Below are 25,827 nucleotides of genomic sequence, written 5' to 3'. Positions count from 1 at the left end.
CACAACTATGCAGTACCAGGTTTTTTAAAGATTTTATGCCTTTTTGTAAGTTGTGTCAATGTGTCCAATTTGCTCAGGTTACTGGTAATATTCGAACTACGATTGATCATTTCTACTTTCAAATTTCTATTGCATCAGGTCCACACTATTTCAGGACACAAAAAACATTTATTTGTAATATAAAACACTCTCAGGAGGAGAGTGTTACGTACGTTAAAACATAATCTTTGGTAATGCCAAAAATTTCTGAAAATGAAATAATTAATCTAACACACATGCGTGCACGCACACACGTGCACGCACACACGTGCACACACACACACACACACACACACACACACACACACACACACCCCTTACACATGTGCACGTTAATGCATGTTCGCGCATGTTGATATGAGAAAAGGTGATATGCCTGCAGCAAATTCGTGGCAATGCCTGTGATTCATCACATTGCCTGTCACTTCTCCAATAGAATTAAATGCACACCAAAAACATGATAATGATAGAGGATTAAATCACAGTATTTTTATAGAATAAAGATTACAAGCTTTCCACTCATACAAGAGGAAAACATTACATGAACAGAGAAGACAGCAGTCTGGAAAGTTATTCCAAGAACTTATGTAAATCACTTATAAAGACCTGCATACCACATGTTTTTACAATTTGGGAATGAAAGTTTTATATGATCTGCGACTCATTATAACTGGCAGGAAATAAACATAGTTTACTGGATTAGTTGCAATGTTTTGCTAATAACATCCACTAAACACACTTGGCCTAAACACATTTAGCCATCATTTTTCTATCTGCTGCAACAAATATTTCTCATTTGCACTACCGACTGCTACTCTCCACATAACAGGAGATGAGTCACAAGCAGCCACAACAAAAAAGACTCATAAAATATTTACGCTGTCTGATAAAATCCTTCCCCAGAAGTAGCACTCTCACACATTCGCACAACAACAACTCACACATATGTGGTTACCATCACCAGGCATTAAAGCCCAGCTGCAAGCAATTCAACTTTATCACTCGGAGATAGTATCAATGTGTGTGTGAGTTGTTGTATGTGTAAGAGTTCTACTTCAGAGACAGGATTTTGTCCAACAGTTCAAATATTTCTAGTGTTCTATCTCATTGTACCTGTCTGTGGCTCGATACCTCTATGCGGTGAGTAGTAATCTAGCCTTTCCATATTGTTTTAATTTGATTCTGGATTTTCCATTGGCAACACAGTAGCTGCAATTTCTTGCAATATTTAAGATTACAGAACTCCTGTGCTGCTGAATTTACAGAACAACTTGGTTCAATTCTACTTCCAGTTTCCTTCAGTTATTCCATTTTCACATGACTGTGAAAATATTGATATTGCTACCAGGAAAAAAAAAATTTGTAGAAGAGAATGTTCTGGAAAACTAGAGCAAACAAAACATGTAGTCTCCACAAATGACTGGCTGTCTTGGTCGAAATATAAGCCACCCCATTAATTTTGAGGGGAGGAGGGCAGGGGAGAAGAGAGAAACCCAGTGGAGAGAAATTTATGTTACATTACCCACTCACAAAAACCGTTATCAATATGGTCACTCTTAATCACATTTTTTATGATGTAATATACATAAGTTACACAGAAACACAAGCCTCCTAACCACAGTCTGTACTGAAGTAACCTCTTAACTTCACTACCAGTATTTATTTCAACACTGTCAGAATTTTTGCGATTCTCCTCCATAAGCACACGACTTACTTCACATGCTCCACATGAATTGAACATTCTCAGGTTGAACATGGGTGCCTCATAAGAGAGAATTCCTCACACATAATCTTTCCATATGAGTGAGACCACGATTTCAGTCTGAATAGTGCTTTTGGAGAAAATCTTTAAAGGATTTGTTTACAATGACATCGATAATCTGCAGGTTTCAAGTGTGGTATAACAACTATGTCTGCCTTCAATGCTGCAACTTTATTCTCTACTTCAACTGTGAGGTGACCTGTGACGATATCCAGAACTATCACAACTCTGTAACTGAGCACAGCACCAGGTCTGTGATTTCAAATTGTCTATCACTAATCCTTTGTCATCCTGCCTTTTCCTTGGCAACGAATCACTCATCCATTAGAGGAATTTTCTGTGTGCACTGTTTTACACTTCAGAACTGGGGAAAGTATATTTTTCCTCCTCCTGCAGCAAGTTCTAATATAACAGTAAATCTTTGTTTTTCCACTTCCAAATCTTCTTAATGAGGAACTCTATAGCCCTTTATAGTCCACTGTCATATTGCTTGCCACCTGACAAAAGACAGTTGTCTCATCAGTGCTGCGAATCTGGTGTGGAGGGTAGAAGTGATATACCGTATTTACTCGAATCTAAGCCGCACTTTTTTTCTGGTTTTCGTAATCCAAAAAACCGCCTGCGGCTTAGACTCGAGTGGAAAGCAAGCTGAAGTTATGAAAAATGTTGGTACGTGCCGCCACAACTAACTTCTGCCGTCGAATATATGTAGCGCTACGCAGGCATACTTTGTAGGCACTAAGATAAATAAATACTGGCGCCAAAACCTCTGCGTCAGTAAATAAATTTTTTAAAAAGAAGTGGAAGACGAGCTTTTTTTTCTCCGCCGCGAGTTTCGACCACTGCATTTTCATACATTATCCAACGAAGTAAATACAAATTCCGTCTTGTTCATCTTCGAATGTGGGCACAATTTCAGTGTACTACGAAAATCTGACTGGCAAGACTGTTTGGGATGTTTGTCAATATGGCCAACTCTACGTTCTGAATTTTTTCCTATCTGTGAGAAGAGATGGTTACTAATAGGAACCTGATGAAATTTGGATCACATACAGTATTCTCTTCACCATAAGAATAATACGAATATAAACATTTTTCCATGTATTCTTTCGTGTTTGCTGCTATCTCATTTAAATCCTGTCTGCCTAATAAACTACGAAACTAGAGTGAGACAACAGCAAACGCGGAAGAATATACGTATCGTGTCATGTTTATATTCGTATTATTCTTATGCCTAATAGTGATGCAGTCAGAAATGAAGCACGGCAAGTGACTAGATTTTTAAATCTAAGATGACTAATTTCTGTGCAGAATTTGATGTAAGAAAGAAGCGGCCGCAAAGATTTTCAAACGGAGAAAAATTTTCACCTAACTCTCATTCAGAACATGTTCTATCATACGCAGTCTATTATTTGATTCTTGTTGATCATTATCAAAGAAAGCAGCAGTGTAAGTAACAACAAATAGCAGTCTCTTGCCATTGTTTCGCTAACGACACGATTCCTCTCCTTTTTTTTTTTAATTGTACGCGGCGGTAGCGCGCACAAAAGCAAGCCATGCCGCGAGCCGCGACAGGCCGTAAACACGCACTATCAGAATGCGACAAACAATGCACGACACAGTGCAGTAATGCATTTTCAGCTTAAGAGTGACGCAAACACCTATAACAAAGAAAACGGCACTTATCAGATCAAAGCAAAATAAGCAATCGATTCAAACCAGACGAAGCACGTGAAAAAGGAAGGGTACCCGTATAAATACGGACGGAGCGCCTGGCGCATAGCAATGGCTACGTGGTAAAGCTCTGCTAAGCTTACGACTCGAACCAAACTACTGTAGCTGTATCGTCATTCATTCGACCTAAATTGTGTCTCATATTACAATGGACCAACTTTGTTTCGATTTGGAGGTGCGGCCTAAAACTTTTCTCTCCCCTTGAATTTCGAGTCTCAAATTTCAGGTGCGGCTTAGATTCGGGAATTTTTTTTTTCCTTTATTTCGAGTCTCATTTTTCAGGTGCGGCTTAGATTCGAGTAAATACGGTAAGTGACACTGCTCTAGTTGCACCATTAGACTCTTAAAGTTGACAAGTCTCCCATTAATATCTTCTGACAGTCTCTGTGCTAGGGAACAACTTCATCACACAAGTGTGCCACTTCTACACATAAACCTGAAGCACCAATCAATACTCTCACAGAATTCTGTGATACATTTGGGGTTGTCAAAATTCCAAAGACCTGTGACTGGATTACTTGCATGGAGATCAGTATCCCATTTTTCCTTTTATCTTGTACAAAGGAAAGAACACTTCTTTCAAGTTTGGGAACCTTCCCTTGTTTTGGTCCTCTATTGGATTTCCTTCATGAAGCAGCAATTTGCAGCTTATTATCCAATAATATTCAATGCCGCACATTAGATTCAATCAAACTGCACCTTTTTCCAGCTTCTCTGTTACATATACTCTTCACATAATGAGTACTGAGTTTAAAAAATATCCATAATAGCCATGCCGATATGCCAAATTCTGTAGTTTTCTAATGATCCCCCTTCCTTCCCATCCCATCGTTACCACTCATCACTGTGATAGAAAAACTGTGCCTATTCTAGCAGATAAAATAATGGAACTGTGAGCATGATAATAGTCAGCTACCTAAGTTAAATATAAACAACTGAAGATGATTATTATTTCATATACAATTATTAATATACAGACATTAGCAATATTGTTATTCCATTTCAGACAAAGAAACAAACACAACAGTTTAAGTTTCTATGAGGCAAAAATACATCAATATTTGTAGGGCCACACCAATAAGCTGCAACCTAATTTTTTATGACCAAGTTTTGAGGAAAAGTGGTCTTATATTTGTGCCAATATGATATTAAACATTGGGTAAATAGTTAAGGACTAAAGTCTGCCGATACTAACATTTACTAAATGTAATCGCATAAAGAAGAAAAATAGTGTGTTCCTCATACAAAATATTGTGATTGTAGCAAAGTAGTCAACAAAAGGCACAACAAAACATCCATAAACATGGAAACCAGGTTCTGTCTCTACTCTAACAACCAAGTACACTACTGGCCATTACAATAGCTACACCACGAAGATGACATGCTACAGACACGAAATTTAACAGACAGGAAGACGATGCTGTGATATGCAAATGATAAGCTTTTCAGAGCAATCACACAAGGTTGGCGCCGGTGGCGACACCTACAACATGCGGACATGAGGAAAGTTTCCAACCGATTTCTCATACACAAACTGCAGTTGACCGGCGTTGCCCGGTGAAACGTTGTTGTGATGCCTCGTGTAAGGAGGAGAAATGCGTACCATCACGTTTCCGACTTTGATAAAGGTCGGATTGTAGCCTATCGCAATTGCGGTTTATCGTATCGCGACATTGCTGCTCGCGTTGGTCGAGATCCAACGACTGTTAGCAGAATATGGAATCAGTGGGTTCAGGAGGATAATACGGAACGCCGTGCTCAATTCCAACAGCCTCGTATCACTAGCAGTCGAGATCACAGGCATCTTATCTGCATGGCTGTAGAGGATAATGCAGCCACGTCTCGATCCCTGAGTCAACAGATGGAGACGTTTGCAAGACAACAACCATCTGCACAAACAGTTCAACGACACTTGCAGCAGCATGGACTATCAGCTCAGAGACCATGGCTGCGCTTACCCTTGATGCTGCATCACAGACAGGACCACTTGCGATGGTGTACTCAATGACGAACATGGGTGCACGAATGGCAAAACGTCATTTTTTCGTATGAATCTAGGTTCTGTTTACAGCATCATGATGGCCGCATCCGTGTTAGGTGACATTGCGGTGAACACACTTTGGAAGCGTGTATTCGTCATCACCATACTGGCATATCACCAGGCATGATGGTATGGGGTGCCACTGGTTACACGTCTCGGTCACCTCTTGTTCGCATTGACGGCACTTTGAACAGTGGACGTTACATTTCAGATGTGTTATGACCCATTGCTCTACCCTTCATTCGATCCCAGCGAAACCCTACATTTCAGCAGGATAATGCACGACCGCACCTTGCAGGTCCTCTACGGGCCTTTCTGGATACAGAAAATGTTTGACTGCTGCCCTGGCCAGCACATTCTCCACATCTCTCACCAACTGAAAACGTCTGGTCAATGGTGGCCGAGCAACTGGCTCGTCACAATACACCAGTCACTACTCTTGATGAACTGTGGTATTGTGTTCAAGCTGCATGGGCAGCTGTACTTGTACACGCCATCCAAGCTCTGTTTGACTCAATGCCCAGGTGTATCAAGGCCGTTATTACGGCCAGAGGTGGTTGTTCTGGGTATTGATTTCTCAGGATCTGTGCACCCAAATTGCGTGAAAATGTTATCACATGTCAGTTCTAGTATGACATATTTGTTCAATGAATACCCGTTTATCATTTGCATTTCTTCTTGGTGTAGCAATTTTAATGGCCAATAATGTACATAAGTACTGTACATTGTACAACAACCAAGTTTATAAATGGAATGTTGCAGGGTTCATTGATTTGAAAGGGTAAAAACAAGATACAGATTTGATGGACAGAAGAGAGTTCTGCAACTTACATACCCGCTTGCATGACTATAACTGAAGGCAGAAGGAGGCCCCTTACATGGCCTCAATGCAGCCAGTGAAATTATGAGAAAAAAAGACATACTGAAAGAGTACAACAATAATGGAAATCCCTGGATGGAGCATTACGTAAAATAAGGGAAAGGCAAGCACTAACCTACAGCAGACTGACGGATGGAGCACAGAGGTACATAACAGCAAACAGCATTCACACTAGCTTTCAAGCTGTTGGTCTTTTTCTAGTAAAAGTACACACATCCACACACAAAACCCAAACACACACTCCCATGGCTGATTATTGATACTCAATGCCCAGCCATATCTAGGCCGTTATTACGGCCAGAGGTGGTTGTTCTGGGTATTGATTTCTCAGGATCTGTACGCCCAAATTGCGTGAAAATGTTATCACATGTCAGTTCTAGTACAACATATTTGTTCAATGAATACCCGTTTATCATCTGCATTTCTTCTTGGTGTAGCAATTTTAATGGCCAATAGTGTACATAAGTACTGTACATTGTACAACAACCAGCAGTTGCGTGATCTGCTAGTGTGTGTGCTGTTTCCTGTTTATGGATCTCTGAGCTACGCACATTGGTCTACTATAGACGTACTGGAAGACATAGTGATAAAAATAAGTGGACAAATCCAACAAATAACATACAAACAATATTCCCACTATAACTAGATCAAGTTAAAAAGTGAGTAACAGCTGAGCATGAACAGGGTGGTGTTGGCAGTTCATTCTGTCCAGCATGCATACTAAGGTTGCGGCAGGAACAGTTGTGAACTTCACTTCTGAATAGGTTCAAATGCCCCCTGCCAACACACAGTATTGTGCTTGCTTACAAGGGGACTATACAAACTGCCCCTCACTAATTTGATTCACATTGGCAGGGGTGTGTAGGTAGCGACTAGGACTTCGACATACGTAAATGGGAAGATGCAACTCTCAATCATTTTTGAGAAAGTCAAGTTTGAAACTTTTAGGAGTGCTTATATACTTTATATGGTAACTAACATCTAAAGAGTCTGCAGCCACGTAAGTGATTAGTTTCTTTGGATCAAATCTCAGTACATCCCTTTTTCTTTTTTTTTATTTTATTTTATTTATTTATTTTTTTTTTTTCTTTTCCTCTCGTTTCCTTTTCTTCCTTTATTTCATTTCCACACAATTCTAACAACAGATTTACCTGCCTGTAAAAATAAATGTCACAAGACTGCACCAGCTGAGTACATTTTGGAGGAATTACTTTATTAGTGCATGTTGGCAAACCCTCTCCATCCTGAAAAGTTCTGATGTACGACCCAAGTTCATTTTCCCTCGAGATGAATCAAGGTGCTAAAGAAATTGTTCTTCTTCCACATGTGGCTTCAAGATGTTGGTTAGAAAATTCTTGTACAATGTGCTGTTGTGAGTTTGTTGGACTTCGAAGATGTTTTCGTAACATTTATGTATTCGCATGCTTACTCATCAACTGATTTTTTACCATTGGTCCAAATGAGCCAGGGATCTGTTGCAAGCAAACGGAGACCATTGGTAGTAATTTTCAGGATAAGGTGGCACTATACAATGCACTGTACAAATGTGTCACTTTAAGCATATCATTTTGCTGCACAAGAACCACCTTCATTCCTTGTTTGGCGAGAGTTCAGTCATACGTTGACTGTTATTGGCACCCTAGAACAAATATGGTTCAGAAATTAGTATTGTATAGTCTGTAGAAACTGTATTTCAATTGACATGAGTGAATGGGTTCTTTTCTCTGTGATACCTGTTTGATCGGTGTTAAAACAACATTCTTCTCATATTTTGGTATGCAGTCTCAATTCTTGATTTGGAAATTTGCTGCTGCATCAAGAATCTTTTGCAGTGAGGCACTTTCACTCACTGAGACATGTTGGTGATTTTTCCTTGAGGAATTCAATGTCTTCATTTGAAGAACATCATGGCCAATTAGTCAGAAGTTTGAAAATGCAAAGCAGGAAACTGGGCAGCAGTAACAAAAGCCCACTGCTGCAATTTTCTTGTCAGCACTTGCTGATTTATATTCTTGAGCTTCTATGAAACAGTCACAGTGCTTTATTCCAACTTGTTTGATTCATTCCTTTCATGTTTTCAAATTTTTATGCTTTGGAGGTATGACCCACTCCTTCTCTGATGCGGGCCAAACTCGCTCCTGCATGCTCTCTCATTAGACTGACAACCCTAACCCTGTAATCCAGCAGAACATACTCAGTAACTCTTTTCCTTACTTCTCTTCAGGCTCATAATTGTCTGACGAAGATGAAGCGAGTTGTCTGGTTTCATCAGGCAGACATCCTCCACTGATTTATTGGTGGGCAATTGGTTCATCTCGTAACATGATTAAATTCTCCACTAGCATTTATGAAATGTAGTGAAATATTTCTTCCTCAGTATCCAAGTGTTCTTGTGTTGTTACCGTAGAAGGATCAAAGTGATGAGATTGTTTTGGAGAAAGAGCTGTACGAGTGCTGTTTTTAATCACATTTTTTGAAACGTCACCGTAAAGAAATTTGGCTTCAGAATCAGGTTCACTTTCTCTTGCTGCTGAAGTACCAGCCTCACCACTAAATTTACTCATAAAATCAGATATCTTGGAGCACTGGCTAGTAACTATCTCAGGGCTTAGATATGAATGAAGTATTTTCCAGGTTTGTGAATGCTGTTCCTTTTCTACCTTCATCAGCCAAACATCATGGGGGCTTATGCGGCTGTTTCTGATAGCTCACAACTATGTACAGGAATACCAGGAAAATGGATCCATTTGGTGAGCCGTAGTGTGCCTGGCCCTATACCAGGAAAATGGGCTCATTGTGGGTCAAAACGTACCTGCACAGATACTGGAAAAATGGGCTCATAGTGAGTTGGAACTTACCTGCAGGAATATGGTTATAATGGGAAACTACTTTTAAAATTTTACAGAATAATTTGATTTTGCAGGGTCAATATTATGAAAATAATTAATGATTCATTAGGTATTGATTATCTGCACAGTCATAATAAACCTGTTGTCCAATTATGTAGGAATGAAAAAATATATACCAGCAGTGAGATTTGATCCAGACAACTCACATTTAAGAAGCTGAGCCCCTCTTCTTTCAGCTCCAGACTCCCTGAATACCAGCAATAATACAAATTGTACAACCATGCCTAAAAGTTTCACATTGTCTTCTCAAAAATAGTTGAGAGTTGTGTCTTTCTGTGTATATGTATGTCAAGGTCATGTGCTCTACACACCCTGTCAATATGAATCAAATTGGTGAGGGGAAGTTTGTACATTATCCTCATTAGCTGGACCATAATATACTACTTAATTTCCTGCACATTATCACAACTACTTTTAGACATATGTTGGCATAAAATGAGCACATGACAAAGGAAAACAATACAAATCACATAATCTGCAACTGACTGAGGTAACTAGTGCTTGAAGTAGCAGAGTAATACAACAACACTGAACAGAAGGGCTGACAGAGTTCATTTTCTGGTTGTGTGTTGCTGTGGTAACTTCCTTTAAACAAATAGCAGCCATCACTTTGTTATTCTGATCCAGGTATAGAATATTTTGCAAAAAAAAGGACCACACAATAAGTTTCAGTAATATTAGGCAACTAAGTGCCCTATCTGCGCACATGTTTAACACTGCACCAAGGTTTCAATTTCCCACTACTTGGTACCTACAGGGTGAAGATTAATAAGTCGCTAGGTCCAGCAATGCTCCGAATTCGGTTTTGAAGAGAGTACTCTACAGCGCTGGCCCATTAATAAACTTGTATTTAGCACGAATCTCTCAACCTCTCTTTCCCAGTGCAATGTCCCAAGCAGATGGAAAACAGTGCAGGTGACTCCTGTATATAAGAAGGAATGAGTACAGACCTGGGAAACTACAGACCAAGATTGAATACAATAAATTTCTCAGACACACAAAGCTTTTGTCTACAAATCAGCATGGATTTAGATAGCAACACTAATACGAAACTCTGCTTGCATATTTCTCATACGATACCTTTAAACCATGGATGAAGGGTAGACAGAGATTCCATATTCCTAGATTTCCGGAAAGCATTTGACACGATTCGCCACTGCAGACTGTTAACAACGACCTGAGGCTATAATAGGTCCCCACATATGCGAGTGACTCAAAAACTTCTTAGGCTCATTTGAAAGTGTTGTGTTAACAATTATGACAGGAAAAATATTAGCTGCTAACCACTCACTGTGTGCATCACGAGGGTAATGGAAAATGGGTGTCCACAGGTGCAGAGATCAACCTTCTATGTGATGTATGTATTACACTTCACAAGCAGACATCACTGATAGTCACGAAATGTTCAAAACAAACCATTAACTTGAATCATGAACATCTAATGAAAAATGGGACACCACAGTGATCACCAATGTTCACACCATCATGACTGAAGGCGAATTCCCTAGTACAAGTTATAAATCATACAGGGTGTTCAGCTGTGTATCCACTCTTAGGGAATGCAAACAGAATCATATTGGAGTAATAGGTGACGAGAACTGATGGAGTGTGATGGCATGCAACCACACGCAAAACTGTCTGTTATGTGGCTTATCATGAAACTGACACTCCTTTAAGGCATAGCTGCAGATGATGTTATAATAAGTTTTATAAGCACAGAAAAAAACCATCCACAGGCTGAATTTGTCTTATGGTTTCAGGTGGTATGAACTGCAATGTCACATACTTTTCAGGATGTGATAGTTTGCTCTGACGAAGTATGATTTTTATATGCAGACCAAAAATCAAGCAAAAGCAAGTTGTTATGACCAGCTATTGGCCAAAAGCAGTGTTCATACCATAGTTGTAGTTCTCTTATGACCATTTTCCCCACTCTTGCTTGCTGTAATGTAAGTATTCCCTACAAACTTTGCAAGATCACAAACAGCACCTCCAACTTCTCTCAGCACAATAAATATTTTTCCAGTCAATTTACTATCAAGATTAACAGTCACCATAATTGTATACAAATGCGTTAAGGCACCAATGTTGGTTCATCTAGAAACAACTCTCCTGGTACCTCTAATTTCAAGCATTCCATTCATATTCGAACTGGTTGGAGTTGACAAGAAATACCTTACTGAACGATGGGGTAAGTTTGTTTATCTCATCTACAAATTTTCAGGCTGATTCCACAGTTTACTGTGCATTGTCAAGTTGAATCTCTGTTTGAAATTTCGTTATCTTATGTGTTCCAACTCTGTAGCACTTCGTCATCTTGGGTGTTCCAATTCTGTAGCACTATTTAAAGTTCTGCAACCATCCGCTGCTTCCCTTGAAATCACTGTAATGTACATCGCGCGCAATTTAATGTGCATAATGTAATAGGTCACTACCATGCACATCCTGCAAACTATATCGAGCATCCTTGAAACATGCGAACACCAGTTTCTGTAACAAGTGAGTCTTGTCCCCCCCTTGAATACCTATAATTTTTCTTATGCAGTACACAGTCATATTGCTGCAAACTTATTCAAAATCTGTTCATAATTGGTTTTTACTAAGCTGCAGATGACCTTCCATGTACGTAATTATGTTTAACACCTGCTACTTGTACAACAATTGTCCTCTACTACATTTCACTGAAGACGGGATTTGTGGCAGGCACCCTGTCCAACAAGGATGATGACCTTCATGGCTCTACATCTGTTTCAATATCACATTAACTTGTTAATTACTTATCGTCATCACTGTACTCTTTGTGTACATTGTTTGCACAGTCGAGCGTACACAACACCACAAATTCCACATACTCAATTTGCAGAAACGCTAATATTTCATCGGCCACTTCCTTCTCACTCTGCGAAATTCCTCAGTTTTGTTTCTGACGAAATGTCAGCTTCAGCAACTGTTGTTGTACTCATAAAGCAATGATTGCTTTGTTTATCGTTGCCATTCCTCTGCTTTGTATTGGCACTGTAGCACTGTTGTGACATGCTCATTGACTAAGCTGTTTGACTACACACTGTGCCCATCATTGGGTACCTCCAGTAATGCCCCCTGTTGCCATTAGCAGCCAATATTGTGATTGTATGGTAACAATACATTGGGCATCGAATGCCGTGATCATCACTGACCTTTCGCGACCTCGCAATCAAGGCGATTCCTTATCAGTAGATTATCCTGGATGGCAAATATTCATCAGAAACAAGGGTATTGTCAGGAGTGCTCCAGGGAAGTGACAGAACCACTATTGTTCTCTACATACATAAACGACCAGACAGCTGGGGTGAAAAGAAATCTGTAACTGTCTGTTGATGACACTGTAGTGTAAAGGAAAATGTCACCACTAAGGGACTGTAGGAGGATATATGTTGACTTAGCAGGATTTCTATTTGGTACAATGAATGGCTTGTTCTAAATGTACAAAAATGTATGTTAATTGAGATGAGAAGGAAAACCAATCCTCAACCGTTCAAATACAGTATTAGTGGTGTGCTACTTGACACAGTTTGTGATTAAATGTCTAGGCGACACACTGCAAAACAATATGAAAAGGAACGTGCACTGTAGTAGGAAAGGCGAATGGCCAACTTTGATTCACTGGATGAATTATGAAAGTGATGCTCATCTATAAAGGATGTTGCACATGAAACACTAGTGTGAACCACTCATGAGCACTGTGTAAGTGTTTGGGAGCCTCACCACCAGCTCATATTGAAGGAAGACATTGAAGCAAGTCACAAGTATGCTGCAATATTTGTTACAGGCAGGTTTGATTAACATTTGACAATTATGGAGATGCTTTATGAACTCAAATGGGAATTCCCAAAAGAAATACAATGCACTTTTCTTGAAATACTGTTGAGAAAATGTAGAGAACCTACATTCGCAGCTGATGGTAGCACGATTCTACTGTTGCCAAAGCAGATTTCACATAAGGACTGTGAAGGCACTGTAAGAGACATCAGGACTCATACGAAATCATATGGACAGTTGTTTTTCACTCATTCCATTTGCAAGTGGAAGAAGAAAAGGAATCACCAATAATCATATGAAGTACCCTCTGCTTAGCACTATATATTGGCTTGTGGAGTACATACATAAATGCAGAAGTAGGGGTAGTTATAGAAATGAAACTCAATTGACAAAATTTAGAAGGTGGGTCAGGGATGCTTTCTGGGTGAAGGGAGCTTTTATCTCCAATGGTTGCTTAGGGACTAATAACACAATAATGTCTTATTCAGTTGTTTACCACAATTACTTTTGTTTCTGTGAAAACAGCTTAACAATAATAAAAAAGCCTGTTCTCTGCAATCACCAAATTGCACAACACAAAACAAGTAATACTGCCAGAAAAACATACCCTGGACACAATAGAGCAGTACTGAATGGAAGCTTAAGGGTGAAAAATAAAGTTAGCATTACTGCCATAAACAGCACAAACTGTGACTGAATGGAACAAATTTGTTTCCAAACAAGACACACAGCACATACTCTCAACATCTGCACTGTTGTGCAAATATTTTCAATGCAATAAACATATAAAGATACATGGATGTAAGAAATCAACTGAAATGCAATTACTCTGTAACTAGTCACCGTAGACTCCTTAAAATATCCCTTAGCAACCTCTGAAATTTCGTCAGTGTAGTTCAGATTCACCCTGTGTACTCCACAGGAAGAAAGGTATAGTAGAGAACTCAACTTCACTATGGCCTCAGGTACGTTACTCTTAAGAAAAAAAAAAAAAAAACAAAGAACATTTGTGTTAAAATTCCATTATATCCTTACTCCCAAGGTGGCAAGGGAGCACTGTTCCTACAGTGAGATACACTCTGATAGCTCAATAGTGTCCTCTAAAGCACACGTCTGGGTTCCAGTTTTGGTCTGTAATACAATTTAACTGGTCAAAAATGTACATCATCATCATCAGCAGCAGCAGCAGCAGCAACAGCAGCAGTGGATTGTACTTTCACCGAGAGAAGGCGCCAAAAGTAGTATTATGCAAGCAAAGACACCAACAATTGTCAATGATTATTTAGAACTGCCTTAAGAAATGTCAATGAGGATGATCGAGGAGATCCAAATTCACATTTTTCTGAACAAAGATTGATTTTATATTTTACTGACTACATACAGACCTAGGTGATTTGTTTAAACATAATTTCCCCAGTATAACCGCCTACAACAACGTGAATACTATTGTACTTTTTAGATTGTCCAGTTATCTGCGATATTACTCAGGACATGGGAAAAAAATGCAATGCATGACAGTACGCAGTCATGTATATGTCAAAATTATCGTAACAAACTGTTGATCAAACTTGTTACATAAAAATTTGTTGATCAAACTTTTTAAATAAAAATTAATTTAAGTATATTATTAATCACTTTACTTCCTTAATCATGTCTCTTCTCAAACCAAATTCCCCTTTTCCCCACCCTTTTACTGCTCTACGTCCATATCTACATGTACCATGATTATAAAGAGATAGAAGTTGTTCACTTATACCAAATTCCTGACTTGCCAAGCAGCTTGAATTTCCAAAATACATGTAGCCATGCTACAAAATTAACACTGAAGCATCGGGCAACTACAAATCTAGCTTCCCTAAGCTTCACTAAACGTCACACAATGTTCTCTTTGTAAGAAATCAATCATACCTCAGGAAGTGGAGTGGAAGAACAGGGAAAAATGATGCTTCAATCAGTTTACAGGCCATAGACACAAATGCACACCAAACAATCAAACAAGGGCATCACACTCTACCTTAAAATATTAAGGCACTAAGAAAACAAAAAGGCTGTCTAGATGCAAAATCTTACATAAATATAATAATCATATACACACTCACATTGCCCTGCATATTGCAAATCTGTAAAGGAAAGGTCTTTGTTGTATTATTTTATTTTTATACAAACAACAGAGGCAGCAGTCTCTCTCACGTTTGAAACAAAATTATTTATCTATATTTCATTTGCAGAATTCACACACAAATGCAATGCATACAGTACAATCAACTTGCCAGTTTTCTTAAGAAGTTAAAAATTATAAGTATTGCAATGTTCACTAAGCAGCTTTTCAACTGCAGCTGTCCTGTAACTGTCTAGACAACTGGCCCAAGTTGTACCACAGTCAAGTTACTGGTAGAAAATTCTTACTATCACATTAACACACTTCTAGCATAAAACTGTTAACAGAAGAATATACACAATGTAAAATTCAGATGCACTAACAATATGAATTAGGACAGACTGCTACTGCATTACAGGGATTGAGCAGCAGACATATCGGATGTTATTAATCTGAAGGACAATGTCTCTTCTTGGATGTCGGTGCATACACACACACACACACACACACACACACACACACACACACACACACACACACACACAGTTATGCCAACAAACTCAGACACACATGGCCAATTCTATATCCCCACTACCCACTGCAGGCAGCATCGCTACTCACCAAAGTCATGCCTCAAAGCCCAAAGTGGGAGAAGAATTGTGTGTGTGTGTGTGTGTGTGTGTGTGTGTGTGTGTGTGTATCATTTCTATATCTGACAAAAGGACTCTGTCTGATGGCTTCATAACCAACAGCCTACTTTTAAATGTGTGTATCTGCAACTCAATGCCACTTCTACATAATGAGTAGCATTTTATCCTAATTCTTATTGTTATTAACTAATGAATTTGATTGTCAGTATAAGAGAGAATCTGGGGGCCAAGGAGATGGATTTAACCTTTGCAAAACATGTTTTAGTAGAAAATTATTTGTATGATGGACATTATAATGTTCTACATATTGTTAAGAAAAGCAGGAAGATGACACTATTGGAATTATTTAAAATCAATAAACACACAACACTGAGAGCTGGCTTCATTTTAGGTAAACAAATACATTAACTTTCTAAACTGCTTCCATCCTTCTGTTCAATTAGGTTTTGGCTATCCATGTGCAAGAGAACCAGATTACAGTACTAAAATTAACTGTTATTAATAATTTTTAAATGTAACGATTCCCTCCATATGATACCTGTACCTGTATCACTAACAACTCTGTAAGTGAATGTAATTTTATCTGTGATTTCAACATACAGTTGTCACTTGATGATGGTCTAAGCATCCAAAAATCAATTTTTGAGTACTGCAGAAGATAAAAAAAAGGCTTCCTTCTTATGTTAATAAACACAATGAGAAAACAGTACTGAGCAAGTCTGACAACTCACAAAAACAGCCACAGAAGACAAAAAATACATGAAGGTGGCAAAAACAAAGGTTTTATAATATACACATAAAATGAGACTGGCATAAATGCTTTGCAACAAGAGCCTACATTCAAAAATATTGGATGGTAGAAACCCTCCACTAGCTTGCACAAGAGCAATGAACAAGAAGATCCAAATTCTTAAGGTCTAAAAATTGCTTTAGGTTTCATTAAGTTTAAAAGAAATCTTGTTGTTCTAATTTTTGTGGTAACAGAAGCTGTTTAGGTGTTCCAAAGTGCAGGAAACAGTGTTGGAACAAATCTGTAACATAGTGGTATCTAACAAATAAAATTTTGCATGATACATTACTATACTTTCAGGAAGACTGGAAGGACAGTTACCCACTTATTCACAGATGAAGTAAAAAGCAATGAACACTGGGGAGAAGTAACAAATCTGAATTAGCGGACAATTTAGAATTTTCTCAAGCTAATAATAATAATAATAATAATAATAATAATAAAGAAATAAAACATATTTATTCACTGATAATTAAATTTTTTACCCTATTCAGAGTGTATGTGACAAGTTAATGATATTTCCAACTATTCTGTTAGCCTGAATTAATATGGTAAAAAACATGATTTATCTCCAAAACAATAAACAACTGTAATGTTAAGATACATACAAACAACATGTCACAGTTATAAAACTCAACAAGACCTATCACTGTATCAAAATCTATAAGCCTTAATTTTTTGCTCTGGTGTGATGGCAATCAACAGGCAAAGAATGCTATAGCCACTAACCTGATAGCCTGAGAACTCTGGAGTAGTGGCTGGCGTGCCATCCATTACGGCATTTGTGCGAGGTGGACCTTGCACTTGGATGACAATGCGATGTTCAGCTGTTTCCGCAGCCGTCATCGCGTGGCTGTTGCGCTCACTGGCAAGCAACGTCGAATCGCTGTCACTCGGATCGCTGACCTCCATTAAGTCCCGCGCGCTCAGTATGTCTAACGTCTCCTCCTCCTGCCACAAGTGCCACACTCACAAGCCATCTGCCAATCAGCAGTTGCTTAGTATCCAATGCAATAAGCAACTACACTTTCAATATTTGATTCATCATTAAAGTCACGTACACTGAAGGAAACAGAATCTGTGACACCAGGAACACCTTGACCAAATGCTACCAAACTGATACTTGAGGATTTACATGCCTGTAAGACACATACATTTAACTCTCATCTTTATGCGAATTTGTTTTCAGTGCAGAAAAGAGTTATTACTGCAGGTAAAGAACAGATCGAGTACATTATGGTTGCTCGTGTGCCTAATTTTACTGGAACTTTTCAGGTGGAGATCTTTCAGACTCACAGAAAGCTTGAATCATTGGCATGAAGGACATGGGAGCATCACATCGACAGATCACAGAGAGAGTTGGCTGTAGCACAACAACTGCAGAATGAGTGGTGACATGATTGACTCAGGACAACAGGGTGGCAAGAAGAGTCAGCATGGGATCGTCCAGAATGACTACACCATGAAAAGGTCATAGGACTGTTTAACTGGCTCTGACAAATGGTTGACTAACAACAGCTGAAATCCAGCCAGAGGTTGCAGGTAGAGTGTCACTATTAATTGTGGGGAACAGGTAAATGGAAGCTGGGTGAGGTCTCAAGTTTCTGTGCACCATATCATAACAGTCTCTTATGTGATGTAAAGCCAGAATCAATCTGGAAATCAAATGGCATTCTGTGGCATTTCAAGACAAGTCTCTCTTTTGTTTACTATGTTTATGTAGATGACCAGGTGGAATGTCACCAGACGCAAAAATTTTTGAGACTCGACAGCTATGCATTTCCTGAAATTGTGGTATGGTTAGTTACTGGATATGAAAACAGAACTGATTTTTGTATTGCTGAAGGGCGGCTGAATCCTTGCCAGTATGTGGCAAGAACGATAAATCCCGTTGTCATTTCCTTTATTAGTTCCAAATGGCGTATTCCAGCATGATAATGTACAATTCCCCATCGTGCATCACACCAAAAATATCTTAGAGAATGTACGGATTCTCAACTGACCTGCCCTATCCCCCATTTTTTCACCCATGTAGCATGACTGGAATGTGATGGGAAAGTGTTTTCTTTCGTACCAGGCTCCAGCCAGCAATTTTCATGAGCTGATATCGGTGACAGACATCAGTTCCGAATGGAGTGAAAGCTTAATCATTTAACAACCATTACATAACGAAGACCTCCTCAAATTTTGTTAAATAACAAACTGGTGCTTCATGGTATAACACTTTACACTTACATCAGTACATTCAAGCAAAATCCTCACTCTGAGTTGAAAATAAAGTACTTTCAATAAACTTCACAATGTAACTGAAATCACAAAATGAAAATTGAAAATTTCTAAAAAAATAGTTTTCTGTATTTTATGTGTCTTGTTATTATGATTACAAATATCACAAAGCAGCAGCAACCTATAGCAATTTAGGCAAGGTTACAATTTTTTGTTTAAAATAACATCAGAAAACCCTTCGAGGGTAGTCCACCATTGCTTTACAGAATTCTGAAAGAATAATGCAACAGATATTGCTGCTGCTTCCACATTTGCAGCCACAAGCTGGTACATAAGCTGTCCTGCAGTTTTCTAAAATTTTCATAAATGAACACTTGAACTGAGAAGCATTAGTACTATAGACTGTGTTTATTATTAATGAATTTTCAATAGAACAATGAATTATGTAATTTTCTTTCAGAAGTGTATTACCTTCAACCACTTTGGGATTCCTGGAGGTATGAAAATGAGAAACAGTCCCATCTCTCCATTTTTCCTTCTGTTGTAAATGTATTTTTACATTTAATTTACTACAGAATGGCATCAGTGGTCAGAAACTACTGCTTCATTAATCATTACAATTCACAACATATTTTTATCTAGGAGACTTAAACAAACATTAAACACTTTATAATGCTACGTTTTGTTGTTTTTGTCATAACCACAATGTTGTTCTCCAGTGTGAAGACTGGTTTCATATAATTCAATGATCAAAACTTTTCTGCTGTCATCCTTTATGATTTTAGAAAATACAACCTGTCACCGCATCCAGAAATGTTCCTTTCTGGCTTTTCCAGAAGATGGGTGGCTGCTACATACCTTTCTGTGTGAAACAAACTGTTTTGACTTGCTACCCAAACACCCTGATCAGCTCTTTTGAATCTACAAACGAAGGTGACTGCGAGTGTACCTGCAGATACCACTGACATTATTGTGTAGCTGTGTATCATGTTAGTGAAGTAGATGTCTTTCGATTTCTAAATCGAACCCACTCTGATCCATATTGCGTAAATTCTATCGACCGTTCCTAATAATAGCTCTGGTTTGTGCACCAAACTTTTCACATGCAATAAGTAACCAGTTTCATTATCCAGCTTTTTAGTTGTGGCATCATGTGTTATTTTTCATGACACAATACCATATTATTTTTAAAAATGCACACTCATCCAACAGATGCATTAAACCTTTTCAGTTCCACCTCCAGTATGGTTTAAAACACCCCACTGAAGTATATTAATGTTGTGGCTTGTCATTGTTTTTCTGAATGCATTACTAAATTTATCTAGACAGATTGTGTTGATCTTGGAAAACTTTTGTTGGTGTGTACCTCCATTTTCAAAGTATTTGCTCCAAATGTACAGATTCTTTCTTTGTTTTAATGATTTAAAGTTTTTCTTTATGCTTCTGAAAGACAGATTTCCTTCCCACTTTTCCAAAAGGCAACAGCTCATTTCGTATACTCCTGTTATGGACAGAGGCAAAGTGGTATTCAACGAATTTACATCTTTAAAGCAGGCTTCGCCACCACTTACTTCCCTATTTTCACATATCTGTCTGTGTACTGTACCAATGACACTGTTCAACAAATGTGACTGTGGTGAAAAGGCAGCTTCATTATCATTATCATTTTGTGCCTCATTATCATCATCCTCTTGTAAGTATTGAATGTCAGTCCATTATTTTGCTTTACATCTAGCACATCTTCATCTGTGAAGCCGTCTACAATTTCTGCAACGACATTGAAGATATAAACAACAGCACAAAGGGAAACCCGTGTATTTTCGTTTGGCTTGTATAAAAGTTGGTCAAACAGCAGCAGATACCAACTTTTCCCAGTCACGACTTTTAGGAGTTGGTCTCCCTTGACATTCGGAAGTTGCAATGTAACATTCATTGTGTACTGCTCCCGGACGTGGTTCATCAACATTAAAAATGCAAACCACTCCACTGTATTGCACTTTGGGCTGGATGACGAGGTAGTTGCAATGCAGTGGAGTGAGTGAAAAACAATTGCACTCATATGTTTAAAACCTTTACTTTCAGAAGATTGTAACTGGCACACTATCATATTTACGGCCCAAATTTTCACGTTGGGTTGACTGGTGAAACTGACACCTAGCAGGTGTGCTCTTTTCTCCTTAAAATATGAGGTCAAATTGGTGACATCTCCTTGTGAGTATAGAAAGGAATAATATCATCAAACAAATGAATGCTGGACACATATCTTATGCAAACGTTCATGACCAGATCGAGTTGTCTCGATTTTTCACTATTTGCACTGTATTCAACTACATCACAGTAGTAATGATTTGGCATGACCAAATATAGAACAAATTTCTGTTTAATTTGAGGTGGAAATATTTTTCTAAATTTCTGGACTGTAGGAAGGCAGGAGAGAGATTTCTTGCAAGCTGCAACAGTTTGTCCTTCCCAGATCAGATGATCATCCTAGATTATGCCAAGGTTATCTAATGTTTCATGAAAATGTCCACTGATCATCTTTCAGTGAAACATGAGGGTGACCTGTGACTTTAGGCGGATTAAACCCAGATTTTGTGCCCATCGTAACACAGAAGAAAGACCATCATTCATAGCTGATACAGCAGTAGCAATGTTGTTAGACACTTGAGCACAACTCAAAACTGTCAGCATGAAAGTGGTAGTTACAAAAATGGCGTATAGATGAAATATTGTAGATATACAAAGAGAAAAACAACAGACAAACAACAAAATCCTGAGGGACTCTGTAGAGCACATTTTTCCATGACGACTTGACCAACAGATGACTCACTACATCTCTTTCTGAGGTTGCTGTTGAACCATAGTACTGCACTGTTTGAGAAATTCAGCTGTTTCATTTTGGTAAGTTATATATTGAAATAAATAATATTGAAAGCCTTGCTGAAATCAAGCAGTGCTAAAATGGTAGCTTCACCTCTGTCCATAGCGTCTCTGGTGTTGTCAGTTTTACTTAGGTTACAGGAAATTCAGTGTAGTTTAGTGCTAACTCTTCCAGAGGAATGGTCAGTGCTTAATGTGCTTTCATTATCTTCCGCATATGGTCAATTTCACATGAATGATTGTTATGAGTGCCCCACCTGTTGTTTTTCCTCACATCCCGTCATCTGTAAACTCTTCATTACTTAAGAATAATCACACTGTCCACCAAAAATGTAAAGACAAATTTATTTATGGTAATACAGATGCTCAATCAAATAAAAATTTAATAAATAAATAAATAAATAATATAAATGCAAAAGATAATTTTTATTTTACCTGGAGTGAGTATATTCAAAACAATAACCACCATCCCATCTTCCAGATTTAGTACTGAACAAATCGCAACTGAACAAGTTTGATTTTGTCCTCATCAAAGCTGCTTGAATTAAGTTCTCTAACAATAATCACAGAAGCAGGCTGTCAAAAACAACTGATAGCATTAGCTGTGTTACTGACCCTACAGCAGCATGTGGCACAGTTTGGAGAAAGGTATGAAACTGAACCCCTCTCATCATGGTCAATGGCGTGATTTTCAATAGATGCTTCCAAATAATCATCTGTAAAACACTCAAATGAACTTTAACAATAGCCTCTTGCAGGCATCTGTCCTAGCTCTACAGGTTGTTTACTTTAACTTTGAACTACCTAATATCTTGAGAGATAAGCCCCCCAGTTTTATTGCACTATTTTCCATTTGTGGCATATGGCACTGTAGTCAACAAAATTGAATTTGCCCGCGAAAGGCAAAGGTCCCAAGTTCGAATCTTGGTGCGGCCCACAGTTTTAATCTGCCAGGAAGTTTCACATCAGCGCACACTCCGCTGCAGAGTGAAAATCTCATTCTGGAAACATCCCCCAGGCTGTGGCTAAGCCATGTCTCCGCAATATCCTTTCTTTCAGGAGTGCTAGTTCTGCAAGGTTCACAGGAGAGCTTCTGTAAAGTTTGGAAGGTAGGAGACGAGGTAATGGCAGAAGTAAAGCTGTGAGGACGGGGTGTGAGTCGTACTTGGGTAGCTCAGTTGGTAGAGTACTTGCCCGCGAAAGGCAAAGGTCCCGAGTTCGAGTCTTGGTCCGGCACACAGTTTTGATCTGCCAGGAAGTTTCGTATCAGCGCACACTCTGCTGCAGAGTGAAAATCTCATTCTGGACCAAATGTCATAGATGTAGCCTTAGAAATCCATTAGTAGTTCTTTAATAATTATTTTTTTCAAAAAACCTTTTACCCACTATTTTATCCCATTAGTGGTTCAACTTCCAAAAATGCTGAAACTTTTTTTTTCCTGACTGAGAAACCAAATACCAGTTTTTGTAGTTACAGCTTCAAAATTCCCTTAAGAATGACACACTTCCAAAAAGCCCTTCATCCTCTATTTCACCTCCTAAGGAGTGGGATTTCGGACAATCCACTCTTAAATGATGCCTACAGTATAAGACCCATACTCTCTCCAAACATCAAAAGTTTCTATCCTTAGCGGTTTGGGCTGGGCAATGATGAGTTACTCAGTCGGTCGGTGTGACCCTACCTCACCCCCTCAGGGGCTGACGTTCCAAAAACAGTAAAACATGTATTTTCTCCACCTGCAGCCAAGAAGCCAAACACCAATCTTCAAAGATTTAACTTCAAAAATGCTTTCATGAAGAAGTATTTTCTTAAAACATTTCACCCCCAATTTCACTCCTTAGGGGTTGAATTTTCAAAAGCTGTGACACGTGTACATTTTATTTCTAACAGAGAAGCCAAATACAAATTTTCATAGAATTAGCTTCAAAAATGCTTACAAAATGAAATATTTCTATAAAAACTTTCATCCATTTCTACAAAAACTTTCATCTCCCATTTCACTCTATAGGGGCTGAATTACCAAACACAATGAAACTTTTTCTTTTTTTAAAAAAAAAAAAAAAATACTGAGAAGCCAATTTTAATTTTTCACTGATTTATCTTTGAAAATGCTTTCATAATAAATTATTTTCATAAAAAAATCTCATCCCCTATTTCACTTCTTTAGGGGATCAATTTACAAAAACACTAAAACATGTATTTTTTTTATTTGTAACTGAGAAATCAAACACCAATATTCATAGATCTAGCATAAAAAAATACTTTACTTGTTCTTTAATAACAACTATTTTCAAAAAAAGCTTTCACTCACTATTTCACGGCAGTGGGATTAAATTTCCAAAAATGCTGAAACACATATTTCTTTACTTCTGAGCAAGAAACCAAATACCAATTTTCTTAGGTATAGCTTCAAAACTGCCTTAATAGAAACATTTTTTCAAAAAAAGTCCTTCATCCCTTATTCACCCCCTTACGGTTGGCATTTTGAAAAATCCTTTCTTAAACAACAACTGCAGTATAAGATCCACACCTTCTCAAAACTTCAAATTTCTATCCTTAGCGGTTTGTGGTGGGCAATGATGAGCCACTCAGACAGTCAGGACATGGTCTTTTATACACCGAAGCACCACAGAAACTGGTATAGACATGCGTATTCAAATACAGAGGTATGTAAACAGGCAGAAGAAGCCACTGCGGTTGGCAAAGCCTATATAAGACAAGAAGCGCCTGGCACAGTCGTTAGATCAGTTATTGCTGCTACACTGACAGGTTATCAAGATTGAGTGTGTCTGAACGTGGTGTTATAGTTGGCACACAAGCGATGGGACACAGCATCTCCGAGGTACCGATGAAGTGGGGATTTTCCTGTACAACCATTTCATGAGTGTATTGTGGATGTCAGGAATCAGGTAAAACATCAAATCTTTGACATCACTGTGGCTGGAAAAAGATCCTGCAAGAACTGGATCAACAACAACTGAAGAGAATTGTTCACCATGACAGAAATGCATCCATTCTGCAAATTGCTGCAGATTTCAATTCTGAGCCATCAACAAGTGTCAGCGTGTGAACCATTCCATGAAACATCATCGACATGGGCTTTCCGGGCCGAAGACCCACACGTGTACCCTTGATGAATGCAAGTCACAAAGCTTTACACCTCCCCTGGGCCCGTCAACACCGAAATTGGACTGTTGATGACTGGAAACATGTTGCCTGGTCGGATGAGTCTCATTTCAGATTGTATTGATAGATGGACGTGTACGAGTATGGAGACAACCTCATGAATCCATGGACCCTGCTTATCAGCTGTTCAAGCTGGGGGTGGCTGAGTAATGGTGTGGGGCATCTGTAGTTTGAGTGTTATGGAACCCCTCATACATCTAGATATGACTCTGACAGGCGACACGTATGTAAGCATCCCATATGATCACCTGCAGCCATTCATGTCCATTGTGCATTACAACGGATTTGGGAAATTCCAGCACGACAATGTGACACCCCACATGTCCAGAATTGCTACAGAATGGCTCCAAGAAGACTCTTCTGAGTTTAAACACTTCCACTGGCCACCAAACTCTCCCGACATGAACATTATTGAGCATATCTGGGATGCCTTGCAATGTGCTGTTCAAAAGAGATCTCCAACCCCTTTTGTACTCTTCCAGATTTATGGACAGCCCTGCAGGATTCATGGTGTCAATTCCCTCCAGAATTATTCCAGACCTTAGTCAAGTCCAAGTCATGTTGTGCTGCGGCATTTTTGCATGCTCGCAGGGGCAGGTGCACCACTTTCTTTCGCTCTTCAGTGTATACAGACACGTCGAAAACCATCTCTCAGAAGTTTGGACCTGCCCATGATTCAACCCTGGAAATAAGTTGAAAATACATAGAGGACACTGAGAACATCTTGACAAAGAACCTAAGTGTTACTGGGAAACGCTTTTGCCATTGGAGATTGCAACTCCGTGTCACACAAACAGAAATCTCTATATTCCACCTGAACAACAAGTTAGCCA

At 38.7% G+C, this 25,827-nt stretch overlaps 1 protein-coding gene across 5 annotated transcripts in view; it reads right to left on the bottom strand.

The window, feature by feature from the left end:
• LOC126092591 (PH and SEC7 domain-containing protein) overlaps positions 1-25,827 on the bottom strand; it is an 836,662-nt gene that overhangs the window by 177,023 nt on the left and 633,812 nt on the right. For 4 of the 5 annotated variants that reach the window (XR_007521367.1, XM_049908287.1, XM_049908302.1 and 1 more), the window contains one exon: positions 17,431-17,652. Coding sequence is in view for 4 of the 5 variants with exons in the window: in XM_049908287.1 (XP_049764244.1) it covers positions 17,431-17,652 (222 nt within the window). In the remaining variant the exon portion in view is untranslated. The remainder of the gene's footprint in view (positions 1-17,430; positions 17,653-25,827) is intronic. The other variant, XM_049908295.1, reaches the window with a different exon arrangement.

This window comes from Schistocerca cancellata, chromosome 1, assembly GCF_023864275.1.
Source record: "Schistocerca cancellata isolate TAMUIC-IGC-003103 chromosome 1, iqSchCanc2.1, whole genome shotgun sequence".
Lineage (NCBI taxonomy): Eukaryota > Metazoa > Arthropoda > Insecta > Orthoptera > Acrididae > Schistocerca > Schistocerca cancellata.
This window is presented reverse-complemented; position numbering and strand designations above follow the sequence as displayed.